This window comes from Lonchura striata, chromosome 2 (genome assembly GCF_050655825.1).
Source record: "Lonchura striata isolate lonStrDom1 chromosome 2, ASM5065582v1, whole genome shotgun sequence".
In the NCBI taxonomy this organism is placed as follows: Eukaryota; Metazoa; Chordata; class Aves; order Passeriformes; family Estrildidae; genus Lonchura; species Lonchura striata.
In genome coordinates, this window is record NC_140704.1 from 117,700,044 (window position 1) to 117,722,777 (window position 22,734).

Below are 22,734 nucleotides of genomic sequence, written 5' to 3' on the forward strand. Positions count from 1 at the left end.
TGGAGTTAAAATAGTATTACTTTAGGGAGTAGGGACACATGTCTCTGTCTCATGTATATTCCATTCTCTGTTGAAAGCTGAAGAGTCTCTAGCCACTTTGAGCCTACAGCATCTCCTTCTTTCAACTCTTGCTCTGTGACAACAGGTTTTGTCTGTGCAAGGTCTATATACCTGGAAGTGTAGAAGGAGTGCTCTTCTCCTTCATCCTCTCAGAAAAAGGTAAAGTCAGAAGAGTAGCTTTTTGGAGAAAAAAGGAAATGCTGAACTACCCAGTACTGCTGATGGTAAGCCTGGCTAGAGGACAGAAAAAAAAAAAAAAAAAGTTGTTTTCCTAATTGTCAGCAGCAACTCTGACAAAGTCAACTTATTACTCGAGCTTATGCTGTAACAGAGTTTACTGTACAATGACTTCTAGTGCAATTTACCTTGTCAAGCCTCATTATTCTTAATTTTTCTCCTTAGCATTTACTGGATTTCTCTGAAAAGAGAATAGAAATGTGACCAAGGTAGCTCTTCTCACAAGAAATGCTATGTAGGCAGATGTGTTATATCTACCTTGTATCTACAATGCTGAATTGTCAAAATTTTAGACTCTTGGTGGAAAAAAAATTGTTGGGTTAGACATATTTTTTAGCTTGAAAAAAAGATGTAAACAATAACAAGTGAATGTTGGCAAAAACCTGGATGCCCTCTATACAGCTGGGAGAAATAACCTATTAATGATCTACCTGGAGCTATAGTCCTTATATTTAGTGTGTCTCTATCCTAAGACACGGCTGCAGCTCATGTGCTGTTTTCACTGGCACTGTAAGGATTAGCAGCAGGCCATCTGTTCAGCCAATGAGGAAAAACATGTGATTGGCAGGTACCACTGACCTAAGACTGACTTCTCCATTTGGTGCTGCCTGCAGAGTGTAACTGTGTGCTGAATTCCTTCTTCTTTCAAAATGTAAATGAAATACATTCACTCTGAGGTGATAAAAAGTGTTTCATGGTTGTTACAGCTTGATTCTCTTGCATGTTGAACCACTCTGTGCTTGTCTTTCTCCTTTGCAATTTACTAAAACCTACAAAGTTGTAAATCTAATCTCTAAGCTGGCACATGCTGAAGGGATGAGACACTGCAGATATCTGAGGGCAGATAATCCTGTTTGTCTCCAGAACTGCGGAGGCTGCAGGAAGAACTGGCAAGCTGTGAGAGGCCTGGACATTAGTCCATCAGTGGAAGGACAAGCAATCTTCATGTTGTCATTCAGCCCAATGCCTGGGATTTGGTTTCATTTCATCATTAAATATAAGTGGTGCTTTTCCAAGAAAGGTCATTGTACAATTTGATTCAGGATTAGCCTTTTTATTTCTTGATGTGGAGGCAAGTTGTGCTCTACTTCAGGACTCACAGCTACCATGCAGACAACTGTCAGGCAAAGGAGAACCTCCAAAATGAAGATGAAACAGATATTAAAGCTGCACAGAGGATTTTCAAGGTAAGAAAAAAATTTCAGGGTTAGTTATACAAATGTCCTGTAGGAGGGGGTAAAATGGTGTATCTGGAAAAGAGGAGAAAGAAAATATAAATGTCATGAATAACAGCCATAGGCTGTTTATCACCAAGACATCACTATTCATGCAGTTTACATTTTCCTGAGCCTCATCCCCTGTCCTCTGTTCCTCAGCATGTTGCAACCACAATGACAAAGGAGATGGTGATCCGCCTTCCCACTGTCTGCTTTCAAATAATATAACAAACATATCCATCTAACAAAAATTATTCATATTTTGTGAAGCTAATCTATTTTTAAAAGTGTGAGGAAAAATATGTTGCTTTATGGTGTTTAGGCACTGAAGAGTTCTGCAGTTTTTACTGATACTGTCAGATTATTTTTATTGGTAGTTGACAAAAGATGATATGCCAAAGAAATCAAACTGCATAATACCAATGTCTACTAGGGAGTTACAGTAAATCCTCTTTAGTAAACCTATAGAGTATTCCTTAATTAAAAACAACAATCATGTATCTTCTAGATTTTGTCAAAAGTCTGAAAGCTGCCTGAGGGATGAACTGATATTATTTATTTATGCATGCTCTTATGCAGCACAGGAAGAGAGACAAATGCAAGAAACTGTATCTTATTAAAGTTTTGGGGTGCACTGTTGTGCATGATAGGGAAAGAAATGTGATAGCAAAGTCCTGCACTCCTGGAACCACAAAGGTTGTCTTTTTTCAGACTTAAAGCCAGCACAGAGAGGGACTAAGGCATCCAGTTGAGTTTGTTGGCAGGGTTGGTGAAAGTGAAAACAGGGGAAGAAGCCATTCCCAATTCCACATCTTCCTTACAAATATTCAATTTAAAACTAGAATAGATCTCTCCATTCCACTTCCTTAGCCAAAGTATAACCATTTCTAAGAGACCATTTCATTTGAGTTATAGGAATGCACTTATCAGAAATCCTAAATTACTTTCATTTCTTTTGCTGAGAGAAAATGCTCAGCCTTGTTTGCTGATATCAGAAAACTGTTTCTGATAATGAACAAAGTACACTCTGTTCAGAATTTCATGTCATTCTGTCCTGTTTTCTGTCCATTTGGCACATGAGCCTGGGGTCTTCTTGACCCTCTTGAAGGAAAAAGGATTTTGTCATAGGCCAAAGGGCTCCTGAAGTTAACCATTGACAGTCATGGTTTCTGAAATCCAGATACTGAGTTCTTCATAACTCATGTCCCCAGTCATTTCTCATTTAGCCATCCTTTAATTCACTGCAGGTGAATTGTTCCCTTCAGCTTGCTGATTGCTTTTGTGGATGTCGCCTGAATTTGTGGTTTGTTGCTGAGTCTCTTGAGAACATGGTGCACAGGACTGAGTCAGCGACCTTGCAGAGGATAACTTATTATTTCTCTATTCTGCAAAGGATTTATCTGTAAAGGGATATAAATGCCACTGGAATGATCAGAGCCAGCTACTGTCCACAATTTCTTTAACAGCATTGCTACCAGAACTTGGTATCTGTTCCATTTACTTTGTTTAGTGCTTTTGTTTCTAAATGCTGCAGCTCTACTGGTGTGGCTCTCATCCCTGGTAGCAGAGACAGCCTGCAGGGACTGCCCAGGAGATGCTCAGCTGAGTTGAAATTGCTGTGATGTGGAAGCTCAGGTATGAGGCTACATTCTCTGGGGCAACATGTCTCCAAAACTTCATAAACCATATCAGCAAATGATCCTTCCACATATGTAATGTAAGCAATGTTACTGGTAGCTAATGAGTCTACAAGGATTGTGTTAGTGATAGGAAGTTCAAAAACTTACCTGTGTGTACAGCCCTAAGGGCAGGGAACTAAAATGAACTGCAGGCTTTACTTCACATGGGTGGGAAATGCCTTTCTCTTTTACTGATAGAAAACAACTGCACAGAGGGTTTACATTATTTCCTAGTGGTATTTAGGAAAATAACGTCAGGTTTGTAAGGTTCAAGACCAGTTTGTCACTTACACTTTCCACATTAAAACTTTTTTTTTTAATAACTCCTGGTGACATTGAAATGTACAGAAAGTTCAGATTCTTTTGGTAAAATGTTTCTATATGTGACAATGGTTGATATAGAGAGATTATGTTCTTAGACCTGTAATTTGTGTGACTGACAGGGTCCTTGATCAAACTGATTCCACAATCCTCATTAATTCCCATGTTCCCTTCTACTTTATATGAGATTTCAGATTTGATACTTCTCAATGTGACTGCTAGCTGCTTCTGAGAGCAAGTTGGCATCTAATTCAACATGACAAAGAGTAAAAAAGCCAAAATATCAAATAAACTTTTCAATTAAAAACAAAAACAAAGCAAAAAACTCAACAACAACAAACCTAAATATTTTAATGGAACACTTGAATTAGGTTTATTTATTATTGAATATTCTTTCAAAGAGAAACTGAATTACAAGATAAATGTTTTTGAAAAGTGGCAGGCAGAGCTTAAAGGCCTTTTAAATTCTCTTCATGACATTTAAATTAAGTCAATGAGTTGCTTTTTTCTATCTCCATTTGCATTGCTTAAAAAGCCTTTCTCTCTGGCATGTTTGCATCTTGATTTATAAAAGTGTTAAAAAGCAAAAGTGAATAAACTGCTTTTTACCACTATCAACACAAAGATACAAGGACTTTCTTAATCCAGATCTAACACAGACACATTTATGTGTGCTCCCAAGGAGCTTTTTGCAAGTAAACAAAATAAAACACGCCTGAAACATTATGATGCCTTGCATCATATGATGCACTGCATAGGGAGATAGTGCAAGGTTTCAAATATATCACTGTTTCTTTCCCCTATGGACAAAATTTAGCTGAAGTCCTGTTCCATGGTCTCATTGCTATCCTCTCCTCAGAAGAGGGTGAGAATGCTCCCCAGAGAGCTGCAACAGTTTAGTTCATGTCGAGATTACACCTGGATAGACTCTGTTTCACTTCTATAACACAATTGTTGTTTCCAAGCATACAGTCTCCAGATTTGGTTGGGTTTACATGAATAATACACCTACAGACAGCAAGAGACTGGGGAAGTGCAGATAGGAAAGCAGTGTGAGGGCTCTGAGGGCTTTAAAAAGTGTTCATGGCCCTGACCAGCCTCTGGGACCTGACCAACTGGGACCTCTACCCTCACCCATAGACCCAGCAGCTCTGTTTAAGTTGAACCCACAGAGCCTGTTTCCCTGAGCTGAGCCTGGAGGAGTGATGGTCTCCAGTCAAGTGACAGCCATGTGGTGGAACCTCCCACCCTGGGCTGACTTCCTAGCTTGACCTTGGCTGTCACCTGTCAGTGTGGGCTGGATGGCTGTGGGACCTGATTGTAAATCTGATCTGAGGAGTTGACTTCCACCTTGCTGTGATACTGTTTTATGATCTGGATCTTTCTTGAATTTGTCTCTATGTTCAGTTAGCCTTGATCAAGTAGTGGGAGTGGGATGTGGGATCCCTTTGCTTCCAGCTCTCCTCCTGTGAGGGGGCAGCCCTGTCCTTGCTAGGGATTGAAGCAGAATCCTTTGTAATTTCTGCTGACCTTTGCCTCACCTGTAAGTGTCGCTATAGGACACGAGAAAGCACAACACGAGCCACTACGATGGCAAGGTAAAAAAGAAGGTTTATTTTCTGACTCCAACTTTTATACTTTTCCAAAGGTGACAGTGGATTGGAGAGTGAATGGGCCACCTCTCCAAAGACATTGGACAAACCACCAGTACATCAACTTCCTCCACCCCCACGAAGGAATGCAAAACAATATGTTGTTTATAGAAAATGTGTGGGAAAGTTTTCTAACAGAATGTAAACTCAGAAGGCTTTAGAAAATCTTAAGAATCAGGGCGACATGTAAGGGCTTTCTTTCCTCCACAAGACAGGGAGCAGAGAGGTGAAGAAAAGCATAGTGTTAAGTGAGAAGGTACGTGCCAAGGAGATGCAGTGAGCAAGTATGAATCCTCCTTAAACAATAACCTGTAGGCTGAGGCACTGTGACACCTGGTTATACCAGCATGGCTTTTCTGCTTGCCAAGTCCTATCCATTTAAATTCTGTGTGTGGGACCAGGCAGAAATGGAAACAGCCTAGAGCATGCTGTCTGAAGGAGCAACCTCAGGGAAGTATGACATCCTTCATTCTTGATGTAGCTGATCTAGCTCTGCAGGAATCCTTTGGGTCTGGAGATGTCCAGCATTATTCTATGAACTGCTTGTAATGTGAAAGTCACTCATGACCATGCATAGCTCACCTAAATTATTTGGCAACTGCTCTGAATCATAACTTCATTGATAAAATATAAATCCATTCACAAACAATTCCAGAAAGGTCAAAAATCATAGAAGTTGTTATTTGTAAAACTTTGATGCCAGTTAAATAGTTGCACTGCTTTTATCCAAGTACTCTAGTATCTTCAGCTGATGAGTGCTGGCAGTCATTAATTGCTGTTACTCTTAACAGTCCCTCAGATGTTGTCTTTATCCGTTGTAAGAGTAGGAAAAGTCCTGGTGTTAGTAAATATACTCACCCTTTTCAGTCAATATAATCCCCACCAAGTATGTTTGCAGTATGTTTTTCATACTTAGTCACAGTAGTATTTGTGTGTCTGAAAGCCTGTGATTGTCAGAGGGTGTTGAGAACAAACCAAGAACACACTTCTGTTCTTCTGAACAGGTCTTGTACAGGTTTAACAGGCTGAAACATAATTTAAGTCACATATTATGTTTGAGATGGGCAGGGAATGTAAACTGTATGGCTAGGGATTGAACACCATTCAGATGCAGCCAGCATTCTTTGTCTATGCCAAAATAGTTATTCTTACACAGCAGATGTAAAATTTGATACATGTTTGATACTTTGTTTTATTCAGGAGCAAGGTTTCAAAGGGAGACAGAATTCTGGGAGAGGTACAGGAGTATTATGGGGCATTTAGGACAACCAAGTTGTAAGCAGCTAGTCATACTGACAACTTCTTTGATGATACAGTATACTGTTTGATAGGGAAAAGAGTGGGTATTATGCCAAATAGTTATAGACTAAGATAATAAAATCATAAGCACTTAGTTTTAAAGGTAAGCAGAGTTATTTCTAGGATGTGCTGGAGATCATTATCTCTCTGTGATGTTCTCCGGTGGTTAATTTAGTTTGCTGGACATGTATCCTTTATAACAATAGTATATCTTGTCCCTGAAATGCTTTCACTAGTTAAGAAAGGACTACTCCTGCACATTTTTACAATCAACCTTTATAAGACCTGCAGTGTTGTCTTGGTTTCAGCTAGGATAAACTTAATTTCCTTCCAAGTAGCTGGTGCAGAGCTGGTGCTGTTTTGGATTCAGTGTGAGACTAACTTTACTAACAAAGTGAAGTTTTAGATGTTGCTAAACACTGTTTGCCCTAAGTCAAGGACTTTTCCATTTGCCATGTTCTGTTGGTGAGTGGGTGCACAAAAATTGGGAGGGAGCAGGGCCAGGAGAGCTGACCCAAACTGACCAAAGAAGCATTCTATAGCTTAGGGTGTCATGCCCAGTATATAAACTGGGAACAGCTGGCCAGGAGAGCCTGATTCAACTCTATGGGTCCTGCTAGGGACACTGGAGGAGCACAGTGTGCTGTGAATGAGGCAGCCTTCAGCAGACCTAGCCTTGGAGGACATGCAGTGAGCCACTGGCTTAGCTTCTGTCAGTGCATAGGACTCATTTTCACCACTTGCTGGCTACCCCTGCACAGCCTCCCAGAGATCTTTCATGTTGGCTTTGGGGTCTTCCCACATTTCCTCTTGGTGTCCATAGTATACTAGTCTGCTCCTGGTAGCCGAAACCATTAAATATAACTTCTTTTAAAACCTTATCTTTTAATCTTTAGCATGAAAGTAAGAACAGATGAATGTGGCTTAAGCAAGAATTGTTCTATCAGACAGAAAAAGTTGTGGTCTTTTACTGTGGGGGTGTGGGACATGTTGTCTAGAGAGGTTTTGAAGTCTCTGTCCTCACAGGACTCCAAACCCTGCTCAGCACAGATCTGGGAAGCCTGAGGAACAAGAGGCAGAACTAGACAATATGCAGAGACTCCCTCCCAATCTCAGCTATTCTGTGAAACAAAGAGCTCTTCAAAGAGTCTTTCTTTTTAAACTGTTCTGTAATTACATGGCATAATAATATTTTTAATTCATTAATTCTTTTTTTTTCTTTTTGAATCCAGAAATATTTTTCAGAGAATAGCTGGCTGTATTGCTCTGCATTGTCTATGAGCCAATAATAGCTGCATAGACAGCAATCAGAGGGCATTCTTTTGTAAAAGTTGTCAAAATAATAATGTACTACACATTAATGAGTGGATTACTTGCATATTAATTATGTGCAAATTTTCTAGACCTCATAGGTAATTTGTACTAATTTGCAATAATGTGTTTTTCTAATTTAGTGATTTACATATTTTACTACTGAAATAGTCCTAAAGCTTCCTTTTGACATATGCACCTTTGAAATGGGAAAAATGCAGATTCCTGGGCTGATTAAGATATTGCTGTCAGAAAGAATATGAATATGAAAACCAGAAGGCAAAGTGCTGTTACACTAGTTCTGGAAATTTTTCAGCAAAACAATCCTAGACTGACCTGAACTACAGAGATTGTTTTTATTAATTTACAATTACCTTCTTTAATTGGAACAAAATGTCATGCTGATTAATAAATAACCTACTCAGCCTAAATCTAGATCAACTCATTTGAGATATGGGTAGCTTCAGGTTTACAAATACATTAATTTACTATATCCTTTCATCATCAACAATTAACAATTTAGATAAAGGACACTGGGAAAAGCAACATTTCTCTGGAAGATCACGGAGACCTTCTTAAAAAGGCATCTAGTTTGGGTGTCTGGGAGTCAGAAGGAATTTACCTTTGCTCCATGATATACCTCTCACACTCAAACTTGATGAAAGTAAATGACTTTTGGTAAAATACAAAATTAAAATTACATACCTTTGCTTCACCATCCCAGCATAATGCAATTGGTGTTGCTGTGACTTGCAGTTCAGCCTCAGTGCCATGATGTGTTAGAGATCACCCAAGCATATCATTCCCATTGTACTCTGATTTATTTCCAATACACCTTATTTCTAATTAAAAGAGGAACTGCTGTATGGGTTTTTTTCAGCTTATATTTGTCAGGGATTTCTGAATGCCAGAGGAATCCTGCAGTACCAGATTAGCAAATCCTTCCAGTGACCAGGAGAATGATGTGGGGTGCAGTATCATGGTAATCAGAGGGCTGGAACAGCTCTCCTATAAAGACAGGCTGAGAGAGTCTGGGGTTTTCCTGTCTGGAGAAAAGAAGGCTCTAGAGGGTTCTGACTGTGAGGGTGGTGAGGTACTGGAACAGGTTGCCTAGAGAGGTGTGGGTGCCCCATCCTTGGAAGTGTTCCAGGTTGAATGGAGCTCTAAGAAACTTGGTCTAGTGGCAGGTGTCCCTGTTCATAGGGTATGGGAGGTTGGAAATAGATTTTTTAAGATCTCTTCCAACCCAACTCATTCTATGATCTAAGATTATCAGAGGCAGTTCTGTGTTGGAGTTTGAAAGTGTCATCTGACATTTGCTGCTAGGATCAGCCTAAATATCCCTGCTTGCTGTTTAAATTCATTACTCCTTGCTGTGTATACAATGAACATGAAGAGTAATTTACTTCTTCTCCTTGTAGAGAAGGAGTATACAATGCATGCTACCTGAGATACATTTCTCATGAGTGCAAAGACACAAAAATAATGATTTCCACACATACTTTTTCACAGTAACTTCTTTCCACAAAAATTTTGAAGACTTCACAGGAAAATAAAAGTTTATTTCAAGCCTTTTAATACTTACTCAGTCCTACATTTGCTGGCCTCTTCTGTGCAATAAGGACGGTTTTTTACTGCCATTTATAGTGTCTTTTCGTAAAGCATATTCAACTGGTCAAAAAAGAGATGGAAAAGGAGATCAGAATCCTATCAAAAATACCTTACTTTCAAAGCCCAACTCCACGTTTCTAGCTGACAGCTAGGTGCATCCTTCTGAGAAGACCAAAGCCATAGCCATGCCAAGTCAAGAATTGCAGGGGAGAAACCATCACTTTTCTCCTAGAGACCACACAGGGGATGGAAACACCTTGTTTATGTACAATGTAAGTAATTGTATATTTCTTCACAAGCATTAAAATTTAAAGGTGAAACAGGCAGAACATTATTTTTCCATCAGACTCATCCAAAACATGGGCTAAAGGGTAATATCTGGGAAATGGCAAGAATCTGTGAGCAGGTGAAACCTGACTTGCAGCAGCCTGTGCCTGTTCACTGACAGTTCTGGATGTCTCGGAAGGCTTGGCCTTTCCCAAAGCCTCTCCCTGTCCTAGTGCTGATTCCAAAACCTTCAGGAAACTAGATGTTGACATCTTTAAACTAACAGATACTTATTCTACCACCTCATGTGGTTGGAAAGAGCTCAGGAGGCTAATTACCTTCAGTATTATGCATTTAGTGTCAATCTCAAAATAAATCCAATCTAAAATACCATATCAACTGTTAAAGGTAGGAGTGGGCTAAAATAAATCAGCAGCTGCCCAGTGATGCCTGCCAAGCAGCAGCTGATTGTCTCACAAAATGTCACACACTGTAGTAAGCACTTAATTACTCTCACAAGAAGGATGGAATTATTTTCAGGAGCCTAGAGATGTCAGGTCTATGATGAGGAACTCATACAGAAAAGGGGGAAAGGCTCAAATTTGTTTTGTTATTTTTTTTTGTTTCAATTGTAAACAGAGCTTAATTTCAGGAAGTAGCTGTGATTTTTCCTGTGACATTTTGTGTAATTTACTTTAGGACTAAATAAAGAAGAAAACAGTTCTCACTGTTCTGTTTACTTTACTGCTTCCTTTGAGAATAATCAAGTTAAGAGCAGAAACAGTGGGTCAGGCTTAGACCAAAATAGGATAAATTATTTGTTCTTCAACTGTAAAACAATTTATTATGAGAAACAGGTGGATTATAATATTTTAAAGTATTAATTTACTTGCATTGCAATGCTTCATTTTGTAAAATCTATACTCTTTTCTTTTTATTACCAAAACAATTTGTTCAAACACACAGATTCTTATGAAACAGTTGTATTTGGGGAAGAAAATCTCCTTTAAGGGATTCCTTGTTCATGCTGTCGTTTAGTATCCCAGATGAGCTGTGGCACTCACACCCTTTGTGACTTTTGGTACTTGGAACTCATGCTCATATTTGCAGAGGTGCTCAGACTGTGCTGGAGAATCTGCTGAATTGCTCCTCTCTGACCCCTTGTCCTGCTTTTTTCATTTGCAAATTGTTGCAAATTCTTGCTGCATTTACTGATTTACATTACCGAGAATTCTGCATGGTAATGCACAGGACATGTATAACATTTATATTTGAATATGGGCTCTCAGTAAGAGGGTTAAAGGATGTTTCTCAGTTTTTATCCAGATCTTCTGAATGGTTCAGCATGGAATAGTTTTCCAGTCATAAGACTGACAAAGTGAGTCACAGCCCTTAAAAGCCAAGGACATTTCTTCCAGCTAGCATAACCTAATGTTCACTGAAGTGTTTGATTCTGATTTTTATTACAGACTAGTCTTTCTTATTGCACTGCATTTATTCTGTTCATACAGATTCTGTGCAGGTAAATGCATGCGCTTCATTTCAGTTCAAGAATAGTGTCTTATTGAATGATTTACCTGGCATGCTCTGGTTATAAAATTGATTCAGACTCACAAAAAAACCCTATGCTTTCTCATTTATCCCTCTGGGTTCTAAACAGGCACACTTTAAACAGGTTCTTACCAATATTTCCAAATCATCAGGAGAAATAAGTTATAGGTGTTAACAGAACACAGGAAGAGGTTGGGCTATTGTAGACAGGACAATTTCAGTCCCACTTTCTATTTCCTTCGTTTGGTCAGGAGGTATGTTTGAAATTAACTGCAGAAAGGAGGTTGGAAGAAACATTTTTTCTGCCCAGGAGGAGAACATGATCTTTCAAAACAGTAGTGTAGCAGAAGGAAACAAGCCTCAAGTGTAGTCTTGTCAGTAAGTTGATTTGAACAGTGAGGCACAAAGATGGGATACAAAAATAGGAATGTGCAAAATTCTATCCATCTGGAGTGCTGTTCTCCCTCTCTCAGGACAATTTTAGGATCCAGAGCAAAGTGCAGTGCAGGGAAACATAATAGACAGCCCTGGGGTGGCCAGAGGAAAAGCCCGTCCTGCAGAATGGTGGGTCAGTCTCTCTCTGTACATCAAACAGGAGAAATGTGGTTTCACAGGAATGCATCAAGTGCCTCCCTCAAAAGCTCAGTAACTCTCAGTTGGTTTTTTGTTGTTGTTTTATTAGCTCATTTGTTGTGGTTGTGGTTTTTTGGAGTTTTTTGTTTGTTTCTTTATTTCTTTGTCTACTTGAGATCCTCTGTCTTTAACTTGTAACTCAGTATCTGTGCTGTTGAGGGAGACCTGGAAACTGATAGCATTTGTTATGCTGCTTCAAGCCTAAGGCAAGCACAACATTCAGCCAGTGACTTGGGCTGTCTATAATTACAGTCTCTCTAATCTAGGCAGATACTCCTGTAGGGGCAAAATCACATAAGGCATCTCTGAAATAAATGTTAGAGATTGTTCAAGGAAACTCCAGTGCTTTATATTAATTTCCACAGGCATACTCCTTTCTACATAACAGGGATAACCTGACCTCTTTAAGAGAGTATTTGTTTGGTACCACTGATAAAGCAGTACACTGGGATAGATAACACTTGAAGTCTTCCCTTTCTCAAAATATGTTCACAGCTTCTTCTCACTATTATTCTTATCAAATTACTTCCTTTTCCTCTCATTATCATTCATATGTCTTTTTATGATGCTAGATAAATACTCCTGGTCACCAGCTCAATCTAGTTTGCAGTGAGTCAAATACAGAGTTTTGTTTTCATGCAGCACCATCCTGCAACATTCTCATTGATCCTGACCTTTAACCTCACTCTTCAGCAGTCTCTCATTGCCTGTTCTTTATTCTTTGTTCTTCTTTTTCAAAGGAATTATAGTGTATTTCTCCTTTCATCCTCTCCACCACCAGTCCTACAAGTACATTATATTTTCTCCCATCAGTCTTTTAACATGGCTGCATAATTTTCCAATTGATCCATATTTTATAAAGTCCAAAACCTGATGAAAATTAATGGCAAAAATCACAGTGTCTTCCTTAGAAATCTTGTCAAGCTGGAATGTTACTGTGAAGCCACCTTGTGCCACCAAGCTTTCAGACTCACTTTGAACTACTCAAAGACTCTGAAGCCTTGATCTGTTCAGGGACACTGGTTGCAAATTGCCCCGTTAATCTTCCTATCTGAATCAGCTCTGGAACGTAACTACAAACTGCTCTATAAGACCTAAAAATTGTATTTGCAATCTTTGAAAGCTTTGATTTCTTCTTTAATTTAACTATATTTACTACCTTGCAAGTAAGAATCCTGTGTAATAATTAGTTATGTGTGATCCAGAATATCAGAGATACTTCTGCAGGTCATGGGTGGATAGGTACCTCTTGACTGACAGTGATACTGTAGAGATATTTTTACTTTTTCTATCATGAAAGAAGAGAAATATTGTTCTCCAATCGATCATTTAATTTCCATATGTGCAGAGAAGAGGAGCCCTAATAGCACAAGGAGGATTAGTGTTTTGGCACTAATCCTTAAATGTTGAAGTTTCCCATTCAAATTGTAGGTGCACAGTGACACCTTCTGGAAGCTTGTAATGAGCATCCCTGAGCCAATTCCTCCATCGTCCGGAAACTCACAATTTTTGCATGCAGAAGCAAATCTCTTTCTGATCAACATTTTGACCAGAGACTTCCTCACAGGGTCTATCATGTCGCTGGCACATACACTAACAGAACATGGTCGTGATGGAAGAGATTTTTATTTTTAAATCAAGCCTGATCTGTAAGGGTTTACAGTTATTCCAAATAATTCAAAGGTTTATGGGGAAAAAAATAGAGAATAAGAATTAGATAGATATGTATGCTAACCTCATGGTTTACAACAAAATGTAGTTGGCATTATATTTTTCATTATTTAATGTCATACATCAAGTGAGAGGATTAGAGAATATTGTGAAGATTCAATTTGCCAAATTAATGTGACAAATTAAATGAATGACAGAGTTTCTTAATGCATTTGCACTTTAGCAAAAATATCATTTTTGTGTGTGTCACATTGCAGTTTCTAATTAGACCTTCTCTGCCCAAGCCACCACATTCCTGTGTAGTCTGTAAATCTGCCAGAAATTCTGCATCACCAAGGATTTGAAGCATGAGTTGGACCACAGAGCAGGCCAAGGGCTGTCCAAGGGCTCACAAACCCCACAGAGCCCACACCCATCAACTGGCTTGGACCAGAATGGGGATATAACCATCACTAAGCTGACTCTGATGCTCTGAAACAGGCATTCAGTGCCAAATCAGTATCACTGGAGAACATATCCTTAGCTGTAAGATTGAATTACATCGCAAATGTTATTTCTCTTTAAGTTTCCTCTGCCTTAGAAGTAATAAAGATGTGATATGTAGGAGTAGAAAAGAAACAGAGTTGTGAGTGGAGACAGCAGAGGCTTCCTGCAGCTTTGGAGCAGACACTGAATGATATAAATACTGAAGCTAAGGGTTTTGTCAGAACATACATATGGGACTGGACAACCCTGAGAAAATATATCACCCTAGAAAATTGCCTTACAGTGATGAAATAATTATCAAAGCACTAAGCAGAGCCAGCAAACTGCAAAAAATTCTGCCTGCACTGAGATCTGAATCATGTCTAACCATGCTGATAACATTTCAAGCCCTAATGTAATGCAATCACAGGTTTTAGCATCAGATCTTGAGGAAATCTAATCCTCCAGAAAAGGGCTAAGAGACGCTCTGTGACTGCATGGACATGACAGTGGGACTTGCACACTTTGGCTTGCACAAAATAAATTCTACTGATTAGTTAACACACCACTATCAATGTTGATGAAAAATTAATCTTAACAGGCATCCCTGCAAGTAGGATAATTTAGTTACTGCTCTGTGGGACCATACTACTCTATAGTTGGTCTTACATATTTGAAGATGCCAGTTTATTCTTCCTCCCATCAACTTTGAACCTATATTTCCTGCTTGAAACCAACTACTGATAAATCCAAAAAGAAATGTGGCTTATGCCTATAAGAAATTGATGTTGAAAAAACACAAATATTTAAAAGTTCAACAAAGCTGCTTCTCATAATATCACTGGTATTATGTTCACTTCAAAATATGGTTATTTAAATGCATCTTTTATTTTATTTTTCTTTTTATATTTTTAGTTTTTATTAAGGGGTAAGGGAAAGCAAATAAGTTTAGCTGAAGTCCCTGGAAACTCCTTCTTCTTCTGAAAATATCTCCTTTCCCAGAAAAGCTTATCAGTCTTCAAAATGGTTTGTAACAAGTGCACTTTAATGTCAATGAAAGGGTAAAAAATGGCTTCTTACTCTCTGTTTGAATTGCTCCCTAATTCACTATGAATCAGCTCCATTCAATGGTCTAGAAACTCTCTTTTTAACAATTTAAGGGGGCAGGAAACACTGAAATAGACTAGAGCATAAAAGCTGACACAGAAATGTGTATGACCTGTCCTTGGGTAGGGAGCAAGTTCAGGTATGAGACCAGCAATCAGCCCTCACACCTTAAAGAGGCACACAGGGCCCCAGAAAGCTGATATGTGCATTATGTCACCCATTAACGTGTGACTGCAAGAATGCTGGAATACAATGTTATTAAAATACAGATACATGTTCCATATTATTTTTCTTATCACCTCTCCTGAACAGTGAGAACAAATCAAAAAGGTGTCATACAAGTTCTCATTTAAAAAATAAAATAAAATAAAATAAAATAAAATAAAATAAAATAAAATAAAATAAAATAAAATAAAATAAAATAGAACAATAACAGATTTCTTCATTTCCCTAAAGGCAAAATTAGGAAAACATGCTAACTGGACAAGTTTGCAGAAAGAGGAGGGTGGAGTCTAAGAAACATCCAAAAGGACAATATTAAATAGCAAAGGTACCCTCATATAAAGCCATCCCTTTCTGATTTAGAATTTAAAAATCTACTGCATGCTGGATAGAATTTCCTCCTAAAAATTTATCAAGAGCTTATGAGTCTAATGTGAAATATTCAGAAAAGTCAAGTAAAGGGTGGAGGTGGGTTTTCTAATGCCTGATATACTGGTAGATAATACCAATATTGAAACCAGATCTCCTGATCTATTATTTACCATGTATATTACAGAAAAAACATGCCACTATAAAGAATAATTTTATTAAATGCACAGTTTACATGTAAGGTCTCAATTTTCCATATTTTATTTTTTGAAACAGAAATAAGTTCAAGGTCAAATACTCCCGAGCCTTGCTAGATTGACATTTTGCTTTCCCTCCATCCCAGTGAAGTTGAATTAATCTGAACAAAGTAGAGCAGTAGAGGGAACCAAGAGTAAGGTCACAGAGGTACATGCAGAGCAAGCTGCTCTGATGACTGAGGGAATTTTGTTTCATGCATGAGAAATGCACGCTCACATTCCTTTAGAGAGAGAGAAAGGGTTCCAGTCTGTGTCTCTCAGCTCTCTCAAATCTAAACCCCATTTCATCAAAGTCCAAGCCCTTGTTTATGCAGTTCTGTCTTATGCAGCTGGATATCAGCTTGCATCTGTCATTCTCTGGGAAAGAAGAAGATTATTACATTAACAATTTTGTGAGGACTTTATGCCTCCACACCATTGAGCTTTTTCAGGATGTAGATGTGTACACATGCAGTGATGCAGAGGTACCTGCCTACAGACCGAGTTGCCTACAAACCCTAATCACTGGAAGATAGTTAGCTTAGGTGGCTTTGTTTATATAACATCATTTATGCTAGGGAGCATAAATACAATCGTTTTATACAGTACTACCCACCATCACTGTGTGTCATGAATTTTGAAAAAAAATATAGCGTTCTTTAATAAGGTGTTAGCTGGTTTGGGTTGGAAGGGACCCTAAAGATCACCTCATTCCAAACCCTCTGCTATCGGCAGGAACAACAGATCATGACTTTCCTAAGAGAGAGAATGGAATGAATGGTGGAACAAGAACATACCTTCCAAAGGGATTACATTCTGCCAGCATTTTAAACCTGAACTTGATCAAGCGTTCCTGCTAAGTTTAGGATGCCACCCAGGGCCATCATCTAGAGAAGTCTTAGAGGAGTCACATTTACTCACCAGTCTGAGAAATGACTGCCTGGCCTGGTAGAGTGACCAAGAGCTGAATTCGAAAGCCAATGGTGTTAACAGGTGTTTTGCTCTTGATCTCAAGCCACATAAACAACCACCTCAGTACACTTACTGAGTTTTTGTTCCCTTTTCTCTGCCAAGGAGTGAGGCAGTGTCATTTAATCCTACTTGTCAACTTATAGTACCTCCATAGGTCCTGTCTGGGCCTTGGCAGTTGTAGTTTGGCACAGATTCAGCATCAGCTCTATGCTTTCTGCCACAACCAAAATGGCAGAGATTTGCAGAAGGGTTCCTTGCCACTGGGCAGGAGGAATACTGAGTGGGGTTCTGGGGTGGGAATCAACCTTTCTATTTTTTCTGCTCTCCTGGGAACATTGTCCAGTTTCTGCAATAGTTCACTTCTCCAAACAGACCTAGGGGGACTCTCTGCTGCTAAGCAACAGTAAGCTCTCCTTCTGTGTAGGAATGGCAGCTTTCCCTGTGGTTTCAGCTCTAACGAGCACCTTCCCTGGCATCGATGGCACCACAGTCATGTTCTCCCATGGCTGTAGCAGTGCCTTTGGCCATCAAGGGCAGCGCTGTCACTGTGGGAAGGGCTTTCTTCACACTATGTAGACTTCAGTTCCTCTCTGTCTCTTTGATGTCCGGTTATAGGCCAGAAACAGGGACAATGTTTTGGGATGTGGAGCTAAACCTTGATGAAATAATGAAACCCCCCAAAAAAAACAGAAATCATTGCTAGAGAAAAGGGAAGCAGAGGAAGAGGTTTTGCCCGTTCCTGCTCAGGGCCCGTGCTCCATAAAGGTGGCTTCTTCTCTGCAGGACAATGGCACTCAGCGAGGAAGGGCAAGGTCACTTTACCTTGACGCCCGCAGATCCGAGCAGGCCCGCCGAGCTCCCCGGCCGCGGCGGAGGCGGCGGGGCCGGTTCAGCACCCTGGACGGTTCCGGCGGCAAGGGCTCCATTCCGCCCCGCCACGCCGCGGCTCTGCCCGTCGTCTGCGGCTGGCTTTTCGGGTGGGGAATTTTTGGGAGGTGTTCTTTGCGGGTAGGTTGTAAGTGGCCAAATTTGTTCCCGTGCTCCTCTGGCACTATGGCCAGCTCCGAATCCCAGTGGGCACAGGATGGGTAGGAGAGCTGTCCTCCGGCCCTCACCTGAAGGACCTGCTTAGGAAAGTTAAAAAGACTGAGTGTACACGGGGGTAAGGAATGCGAGAGCAGCAGGGTGCGGGTTCGCGGCTGCGAGCATTCCAACCCTCATCTTAGCACTGTGTGCTGGGCCCCCGCCTGCCCCCTCGGTGTTGCTCACTTTGTGTTTCTCTTTCTTTCTCTCTCTCTCTTCCCGCCCCGTCCCTCCGCTCCCACACCTCCCCCGCTCGCCGCAGACTCCGAGGCCTGCCAGGTCCCTCGCCTCGCTGTCAGCTCTGCTCTCCAGCCCCTTCCTGCGGCCACAGCTCCCTGCCCGCCGGCCTTGCCCGCACTTCGTCTCGGCGCCCCGTCGAGACGCCCCGGAGTCCCGCTTCTGTCCCGCGGGCTTGGCGGCGCTGCTGGCCGGCAGCGGGGCGCCCGCCCGCTGCCCGCTCGCCGCCCTGCTGCGGGGCCGCTGGGCTGAGCCGCCGCCGGCCCCCGCCCCGGCCCCGCCGCCGCCCCGCCGCCGCCCCCCGGAGCGCCGGAGATGCCCGGCGTGCCACGGAGCCGCGCCGCTGCAGCCCCGCGCTGCCCCCGAGCCTCCTGGCGCCGTGAGTACCGCTCCTGGGGCCGCGTCCACCCCTTCCTCCTCCTCCTCCTCCTCCTCCTGCTCCCCACTCTAGGGAAGCCGCTGTCCGCCCACGTGCCCTCGGCCGGCAGCGGCGTGGGACTCTCGGGGGCGCAGGGCGAGCTCCCGCGGCAAAGCCCCCCGGCGCCACAGCCAAGCCCGCTGGTCACGTCTGCCATGCCCAGCGCCCCGGGCCCGCTGGCTCCAGCAGGGCGGCTTCTGCGGCCGCCCTGCTCCGCGCCCAGTGCGCGGGCGGGAAGGGAACAGCCCCGACGGCAGCCGGGTGCCTGGCTCCGGGAGCGTTCACGCACCGGATCAGTCTTGTTTTCACGAGAAGTCAGTGTCGCTCTGCCCGGGAACGGCGGAGGTACTAGCAAGCCGCAGTCGTCCCGTTAACCCTTATCCCGGCAGACGCCGGCCCGGGGGGCTGGAGGCGGCAGATCATTATCCCCGAAACGTGGCGATGTTCCCAAGGGCGCCTCCGAGGAGCAGGGTGAGCGCCCAGCCCGGCGGCCCCCGGCACACGCCCCGCACGGAGCGCGGCTGCCGCAGCCGTGTCACACCTGCCCCGCGGAACGGGAGAGCGAGCCCCGAGAGAGCCCGGCAGCGGCGAGCCCTGCGCCGCTGGGAAGAAGGATGCGGCTAGGGGAGGGAAGACGTGAATCTTAACACGCAATTACTTAAAATGCTAGCATGTTCCAGCGCCGGGTTGACAAACCCGGCTCTCCTCTAAGGCGTCTGTGAGCCCTGAAGCACCAGCACCGAGCCCCACGGCGGCACCGCCGCCTCTCCAAGCCCTTCCCACTCCCTCCCATCAGCGCTCACACACGCACACACACACACACGCACATACACACACACGCACACACTCTCCGCTCACACGCTCTCACGCCGGTCTCTCCGGTGTTTCTCCCTGCAGCGTCTGTCCCATGGCTTCCCCTGCGCCCTCCCCAGTCCGCCGCCGCGGTGCGGGCGCTACTGTGTTTAATCCCGTTGCAAACCGGCCCTGAGCCGTAGCAGCCCCCGGTGTTCGCCTCGCCCGGGGCGACCGGCGGCAGCCCACCCCGTCGGGCCGTGCCGGGGCGGGGAGCGCGGACTGCCGGCCTCGCTGCCTCCGGCTCCAGCCACGGCGAGCGGACCCACCCGCGGCCGCACCGAGACGAGCCCGCGGGGGCCGGGCGCATGCGTGGGTCTGGCGAGCCGCCGTTCCCGGTCGCCCAGCCCGCCGGGACCGGAGGGGAAGCGTGGGAGGACGCCCGGCCGGGCCCCGCTGCCGACACCGTAAGTAGCGCCGGGTCCCGCTCGGCGGCAGCCGGGCAGGGCATCCCGAGCTCCGGGCAGGCGCGGGCTCGTCGCCGGCAGCCGCGACCCCCGCGCCGCAGCTGGAGCCGCCCCAGGTGCAGCGGGACGGGACGGGACGGGACGGGACGGGACGGGACGGAACGGGACGGGGCGGGACGGGACGGGCTGCTCTGCTGGCGGTGGCCCCCGCGGCCGGGGCAGGACAGCGGCTGTGGCCGCGCTCCCCGGGAGGAATGGCAGGGACTCGGCGCAAAAGGCGTTTCCCTCGGTCTCCCGGAGGGTCGGGAGCTGCAAGCCGGGAGCGCCCGGCGCTTGGGCTCTCACCGCCACGTCCTTTCCCAGGGGCTCCCAGCGCAGAGCTCGGGTACCCGAGCTCTGACCTCGGCTCCGGGAGCGGGGTCAGGATTCCTCCCTGGGGCAGGATCACACCCCGAGCCGCGCCACCTCCGTGGCCCAGCGCAGGTAACACCTCGGCTCGGCCCCCGCCACACGCTCGGAACCCCTCCGCCTCGTCTCACGAGGATGAGGCGGCACCCGTGCCCCCGCCCCAGCGTGAAGGGGGTCCCGTGGTGCGTCTGTTCGCGGAGCCCGGGGCTCCCCTGCCAAGTTAGAGAGATAAGCAGCAACAGGCGAGTATTTCCGTAGAGAGACTTCCAGTACCAGCCTGCCTCGTCAAGCATCGTTAGAGAGAAAGAGCTCTTCCTGAGCTCTGTCATTAGGTAATGTCAGCGGGTAAGAAAAGGCAGCTAACGAAAATTGGACACAAATACAGAAAGTGAAATAAGATTATCCTCGTATACTCCAGTAAGAACCTACAGTAATTTAATTGTGGTGTAATTTACTTTATTCAACCATTCCATTATTTCATTTTTTTCTGTAGAAAAATGTAAAATGAAAACTTTTCATGTGGCACTTGTCTCTATGATGTAATGGTAAGGAGTCTCCTTGTACTTCTGTTGCACAAACAGAATGTCAGCATCAAATCCAGTGCTCTGCAGAGCTGTGGGCTGTTCAGGTAGCTACATCACTGCTGTATTACAAGACCAGAAGCAATAAACACCAGTTCAACTAAAAAGAACACCAGAATCATTATCCGCTAGGAGATTCCTACTTGCAGTTCCTAAAATTAGGAACACCATGTTAAAATTAGGAGTGCTTCTGTAAACTCAGAGCCAACTGAATGTAAAACTAGCACTGTGTTTTATAAAATGCTCAAAGTTGAGAGAACAGTTACTTTATTTCCCCTTTAATTTTTTTGTCTACTTCTCAAGTCAATACTTACTTTGATATCTTTGGTCCCAAATACTTAATCATGGAAGCATCATCTACCTGTTGCTTAGAAGAGACTGGGTAGTGATGTCTGAGGACTGAGCTTAAAATACCAGGGAGGAGGTTTCAGACTGTAGGGTGCTTTTGTCTCTTAGAACTCAGGTCAAATGTTAATGAACTTGAAGCATTTAAGCAGCTATCTGTACTCAGTCACTTAGAGAAATTCATCCCATCTTCTTGTCACTAAGTGACAAAGGACACAGCAAGTCTTGGAAGTACTCTGGAGATCTCCTGGCATTCAGAAGTAAGAGGATTCTTAGCTAGAGGTTCATTACTCCTCACTTGCTGTTTTCAAAACGTCAAAACCAGGTGAAGCAAAGAAGCCCAGAAAGTCATGGGCAAAGTGAATGTGTGCTAAGCCAAATTCTGATCTCCCTTCAGCATTAAATTGACTCCTCCTGGCTGACACTGCAGGCTGGCACTACAGCCGTGCTCACCAGGCAAAGGGTTGCTATCACAGTGCCCGCCCTGCAGAGCAGCCAGGTGCCAGCGTAGTACAATCAGAAGTGAATCGCGACAATCGGAATCAATAGGAAACAGTGTGTGAATCACCGCTTAATGCACTCCAGGGTGAGTCATTCCGATTCAAACCAGCTTTCAGACCAGTACGATGTCAGTCAGCTTCTCACACAGTTCGACGTGAGTCAGATCTCAGCACCGAGTACAATGTGAAATGAGTCACTGACTAATACAGCGCCATGTGCCTCCAGTACCCGGTGCGAGTTGTCAGAGCTTCTGTGTGATGTGAGTCACTTCATAGTACAGTAAAACGGGCTTTTTGGAGGCCATTCATAATTAAGCACAATGCAACCAAGCACTCTGGAGGAGATAATGGGAGTGAGCAGAGTAAACTGCTGCAGGCATCAGATTCATTGCATAATAGAGAGGTTTGTAAAATGTCAGGAGGAATGATTTTTTTAAATGTTATTGTTTCTTAAAACAGGCTGCATAAAAATAACTAGGAGCAGGTACTTTCTCTGACATCATAGCCAGGAAAAGCAGGGTTGAAGCAGTCGTAAAAATCCCAGCACTGGAGAAGTCTGTGGGGTTTTATGTTCTAACTAAGAGAGTTGATCAGTCAGTGTGACTGACATGCATCCACTGAGGCTGACCCCAGCTGCCACGGAAGACAAGGCAAGGGATGCTGACAGCTTGTGCTGTGCAGAGGAAAAGATTCTGACACTGATTTAACTTAATTGCAGTTTGCAGTGACCTAGTTTGTGAAGGACTCAGCATAGGATGAAGTTATATCCACATTTACATTCATACGGCTCCACTGTCATAGCATTCACTTAATCAGCTGGACAGAAACAACAGATTGCTTTTGTTGCTTTTTCTATGCAACTGGTAAAGAATTCTTTCATGCCTTTCCCTTATTACAAGAGAAATAATGACAGTGAGCCTGCTTATTACATGTTAGAGTAATATTTCCAATGAAGTCTCTTGTGATAAAACCCAAACTAAAGAAATTCTCTATCCAGAGCAGATATAGGGCATCTCTCTAAAA

The 22,734-nt window shown here is 43.5% G+C and overlaps 1 protein-coding gene and 1 long non-coding RNA gene across 3 annotated transcripts in view; one reads left to right on the forward strand and one right to left on the reverse strand.

Annotated features, from left to right (window-relative positions):
* The first annotated feature begins 1,346 nt into the window (after positions 1 to 1,346).
* The window catches only part of RGS20 (regulator of G protein signaling 20), a 34,517-nt gene continuing 13,129 nt past the window's right edge, over positions 1,347 to 22,734 (forward strand). The window contains exons 1-2 of one of the 2 annotated variants that reach the window (XM_085573818.1): positions 1,347 to 1,484; positions 18,226 to 18,579. In XM_085573818.1, the coding sequence (XP_085429944.1) occupies positions 1,362 to 1,484; positions 18,226 to 18,579 (477 nt within the window). In that variant the 5' untranslated portion in view covers positions 1,347 to 1,361. Of the gene's footprint in view, positions 1,485 to 18,225; positions 18,580 to 19,658; positions 19,878 to 22,734 lie in introns of those variants that run through there. The other variant, XM_021555695.4, reaches the window with a different exon arrangement.
* LOC146768391 (uncharacterized) lies at positions 15,868 to 19,040 on the reverse strand. Its single transcript, XR_014953419.1, has 2 exons — positions 18,908 to 19,040; positions 15,868 to 18,004 (listed from the first exon to the last, which is right to left on the reverse strand). It is a non-coding gene; the product is annotated as an uncharacterized LOC146768391 (long non-coding RNA).